The sequence below is a fragment of the Wolffia australiana genome, chromosome 7 (assembly GCF_029677425.1).
Source record: "Wolffia australiana isolate 7733 chromosome 7, ASM2967742v1".
NCBI classification, from domain to species: domain Eukaryota; kingdom Viridiplantae; phylum Streptophyta; class Magnoliopsida; order Alismatales; family Araceae; genus Wolffia; species Wolffia australiana.
The window spans coordinates 17545356-17549943 of NC_135841.1; the positions used below are offsets into that span (position 1 = coordinate 17545356).

Genomic DNA, 4588 nt, shown 5'->3' on the forward strand with positions numbered 1-4588 from the left:
TCTCTCTAACTTGCTCTCTATCTCTAACTTTCTCTCTATCTCTAGCTCTCTCTCTAACTTGCTCTCTATCTCTAACTTTCTCTCTATCTCTAGCTCTCTCTCTAACTTGCTCTCTATCTCTAACTTTCTCTCTATCTCTATCTCTCTCTCTAACTTGTTCTCTATCTCTAACTTTCTCTCTATCTCTATCTCTCTCTCTAACTTGTTCTCTATCTCTAACTTTCTCTCTATCTCTATCTCTCTCTCTCTCTAACTTGCTCTCTATCTCTAGCTCTCTCTCTCTCTAACTTGCTCTCTATCTCTAACTTTCTCTCTATCTCTAGCTTTCTCTCTAACTTGCTCTGTCTCTAGCTTTCTCTCTAACTTGCTCTGTCTCTAGCTCTCTCTCTAACTTTCACTCTCTTCTCCCTTCTCTCTCTCTAACTTTCACTCTCTTTCTCCCTAGCTCTCTCTCTAACTTTCACTCTCTTTCTCCCTAGCTCTCTCTCTAACTTTCACTCTCTTCTCCCTGCTCTCTCTCTAACTTTCACTCTCTTTCTGTCTAGCTATCTCTCTAACTTTCACTCTCTTTCCCTATAGCTATCTCTCTAACTTTCACTCTCTTTCTCTCTAGCTATCTCCCTAACTTTCATTCTCTCTCTTGAGCTCTCTCTAACTTTCTCTCTCTTTGACGGAAGTAGACACGTAACGGGAACGGAAAATGTGTCCGAACACCCCAAGCCCGTGACCCCATGAGCGAAGACGTTTCCTTTTTATTTAATTTTTATCACCTTCCACTGTTGTGGTTGCCCGCTCTTGTCACATTTGCTTGTCCAGAAGTGGATTTAATGGGTGGCGAGATCCGCTCTTCTTCCACCCGTCAACAAACTTGGAAGAGAGAGAGAGCGAAAGACGGGGGGATAGAGATATAGAGAGAGAATGGGTGAGGTTAGAGAGAGAAGGGTAGGAGCCAAGAGAGACTGAGAGAGACTGAGAGAGGAAGGAGCTCGGAGCTATGGCGATTATCCTCTCCTCTTCTGGGTGACTGTCGGCGCCGGCCGGAGCTCGAAAGGTGCGATCTTGGCCGCTATTTTCTGATTTTTTCTTCTCCTTTTCGTTCAAATTTGGGTGGGTTTTTGTTACTTCTGATCTGGGTTCTTCATCATTTCTGAGATCCTTCCCAGATTTCTACTAGATTTCCCTGCGATCTACCCAGTCGACGTTGGGATCTTCCCTGTGTTTCAAAGCCATCTTTTCTTTTTCTTCTGGCAGGGGAAGGAGAGAAGAAAAATGGGTTTTTCGTGAATATTCCGTCGTCCTCCTCGCTACGTGATGTCGTTCCGGAGTATTCTCTCCGACGTGAGGGACAGCATAGGAAGCTTCTCAAGGCGGAGGGGGACGGAGGTGAGAATCTCCGGCGTATCAGACGATCATCGTGGCAAGATCCCGGCCGTCGCTGGGGAATCTCCGGCGAAAGAGAGTAGCCGTTGGGCGGGGCTTCCGCCGGAGCTGCTCCGCGACGTTATTAAGAGATTGGAGGAGAGCGAGAGCTCTTGGCCGGCGAGGAAACACGTCGTCGCCTGCGCTGCCGTTTGCACGGCGTGGCGCGTTATGTGCAAAGAGATCGTCTCTTTGCCTGAGTTTTGCGGCAAGCTCACCTTCCCCGTCTCTCTCAAGCAGGTCAGTTCTTCCGTCTTATGCTCGTTTGTTCGTCCGTGTTCGTTCGTTCTCTCTGTTTTGGCGCAGCCGTTTGGGGAGAAGTGTGTTTATTAGTCTGTGCGTTGGTGTTTCTCAGCCGGGTCCTCGCGATGGAACGATTCAATGCTTCATCAAGAGAGATCGGTCCCGGTCGAGGTATCACCTCTTCCTGTGCTTGAGCCCTGGTGAGTTTCTCTGTCTTCTCTATCTTCTGTCTCTATTTCTATCTCTCAGTCTCTCCCTCTCCACCTATCTCTCAGTCTCTCCCTCTCTATCCCTATTCTCTCTCTATCTCTCTATATCTCTCATTTTCTCTCTCCGTCTATCTCTCATTCTCTCTCTACCTATCTATCCCCCATTCTCTATCTCTCTCTCTTTCTCTCATTTTCTCTCTCTATCTCTCTTATTCCCTCTCTCTATCTCTAATTCTCTCTCTATCTATCTGTCCCTCATTGTCTCTCTCTATCTGTCTATGCCTCATTGTCTCTCTCAATTTATCTATCCTTCATTGTCTGACTCTCTATCTCTCAGTTTTTTCTCTTTCTATCTATCTATCCCTCATTGTCTGACTCTCTATCTCTCAGTTTTTTCTCTTTCTATCTATCTATCCCTCATTGTCTGTCTCTCTATCTCTCAGTTTTTTCTCTCTATATCTATATGTCGGTCTTTTTTCTCTCTATCTCTCAGTCCTTTCTCTCTATATCTATCTCTTGGTTTTTTTTCTCTCTGTCTCTCAGTCTCTCTCTCTATCTCTCAGTCTCTCTCTGTCTATCTATCAGTCTCTCTCTCTATATCTATCTCTCACTATCTGTCTCTCCGTCTCTTTGTGTATCTCTGTCTCTTTATCTATCTCTATCTTTCAGTCTCTCCCTCTCCATCTCTCAGTCTCTCTCTCTCTATCTCTATCTCTCAGTCGCCCCCTCTATCTCTCAGTCTCTCTCTCTCCATCTCTCAGTCCCTCTCTCTCTCTTTATCTCTATCTCTCAGTCTCTCCCTCTCTATCTCTCATTCTCTCTCTCTCTACCTCTATCTCTCAGACTCCCCCTCTCTATCTATATCTCAATCTCTCGCTCTCCATCTATCTATCTCTATCCTTTTCGACGAATGATCAAGTCTTCGGCTATAGCTTTGCTGGCGGAGAATGGCAAGTTCCTGCTATCGGCGAAGAGGGTCTCCGGAGCTTCTCACACTGAGTACGTCATTTCCATGGACGCGGACAACATTTCCAGGTCCACCGACTGTTTCGTTGGAAAGCTAAGGTGCGTCGTTATCGCTCTCGAACTCGTATTTACAAAGTTACAAGGCTTCGATAATGAAGTTTGACGGCATTACTTCATTCTTTAGCGTTAGGATGACGATGACGAAGTCCTCTCGTTGCTCTCTCATATGGACACTGATGATAATTTTTGAATGACGATGCCAATATTGGTTACTGTGTGCAAACACTACTCTTGAGGACGAAGTCATGAATCTCAATTGCAGGTCGAACTTCCTCGGGACGAAGTTCATTGTCTACGATTCGCCGCCACCAGCCAGCGGCAAGAGCAGCCAGCGGTTCTACTCCAAGGTGTCGCCCAAGGTGGCAGCCGGCGGCGGCAGCATTGCGCAGGTGGCGTACGAGCTGAACGTGCTCGGCAAGCGCGGCCCGCGTCGAATGCGCTGCACAATGCTCTCCATCCCGGCGGCGGCAATTGACACGGACGGCAGCGATGCGGCAGAGACGATGCTGGACGACTCGTTCCGGAGCGTGTCCTTCTCTAAGTCGGCTGCCGAGTTCGGCAGCGCGCGGTTCTCTGAAGTAGGGGAAGAGAGGGAGAAGGCGGCGTTGGCGGTGGCACCGCTGGTTCTACGGAACAAGGCGCCGAGATGGCATGAGCAGCTGCAGTGCTGGTGTTTGAACTTCCGAGGCCGAGTGACAGTTGCCTCAGTGAAGAATTTCCAGCTTATTGCCGACGGGCAGCCGCCAGGGCCGTCGGAGCACGATAAGATCATCCTCCAGTTCGGCAAGGTTGGCAAGGACACGTTCACCATGGACTACCGGTACCCGCTCTCTGCCTTCCAGGCATTTGCAATTTGTCTAAGCAGCTTCGACACTAAGCTGGCTTGTGAATAGAGAGAAAATGCTTGAGCGAGAGAGAGATATATTGTGTTCTGCCGGTAGACTGCTGTAGTTTTCTTGCATTCTCTCCTTGTGGTGGCGTCATTTAAGGTGGAATCTTTGGCCGGGTTTAATTTAAGGTGCTGATGACCCGGATAATGTTTTCATGTAAGCTCTAGGAAATGAGTGATAGTTCTTGAGAGAAAACTGGATTGACGATGACTAGAGAAGAGAGATATATATTGAGAGAGCCGAAAATTTGGTGTATAAAGTTTTCTTGGGGGCTGGGTTTAAGTTTAATCTGGATTACATGGTTCAGTTTTTAATTATTCTGTCATCACGAGATTAAACTAAATGCTAGATCCGCAAAAAGAACAATGCCTGTGTGAAATGTGAATTGTGGGGAGAAAGCAAGAGAGAGGGACTTGCTCTGTACTCTTGAAGTACTCTTTCTTGCCCCATCATTAAAGTTGGGATCTTTGGGGGGGTTTTAGCCTAGGTGGTGTGGCGGCGCACATGACGATATTCCATCTTCCTACGCGACACCACCGCTACAGGAGGAGATGACTTGTGTAACAGCACGTCGAAGTCTTACTTGTGATCCTAATTTTGTTTACTATTAGATTTGATTTCTTGAATTTCTTTGAAACCTCTAGTAATTTTCTATTTCCTCCAAGGCCTATGAATAGGCCATTGCTGTAATGAATCATTGGTATTTTTGGAATTGAAATTTTCTTCTAAAAAAATTGCCCTAGTTCCTTCTTTGTTGCCGCCGCCGCCGCCGTTGAGAGGACGCCCGCCCTACGCCCTATT

At 47.1% G+C, this 4588-nt stretch overlaps 1 protein-coding gene across 1 annotated transcript; it reads left to right on the top strand.

Moving 5' to 3' along the window:
• The first annotated feature begins 819 nt into the window (after window positions 1–819).
• LOC144705342 (tubby-like F-box protein 10) lies at window positions 820–3942 on the top strand. The gene is made up of 5 exons (XM_078577957.1): window positions 820–1051; window positions 1252–1659; window positions 1775–1862; window positions 2804–2936; window positions 3160–3942. Exons 2-5 carry the CDS (start codon window positions 1312–1314, stop codon window positions 3788–3790), a joined length of 1200 nt encoding a protein of 399 aa, XP_078434083.1. The 5' UTR covers window positions 820–1051; window positions 1252–1311; the 3' UTR covers window positions 3791–3942.
• Window positions 3943–4588: the final 646 nt, after the last annotated feature.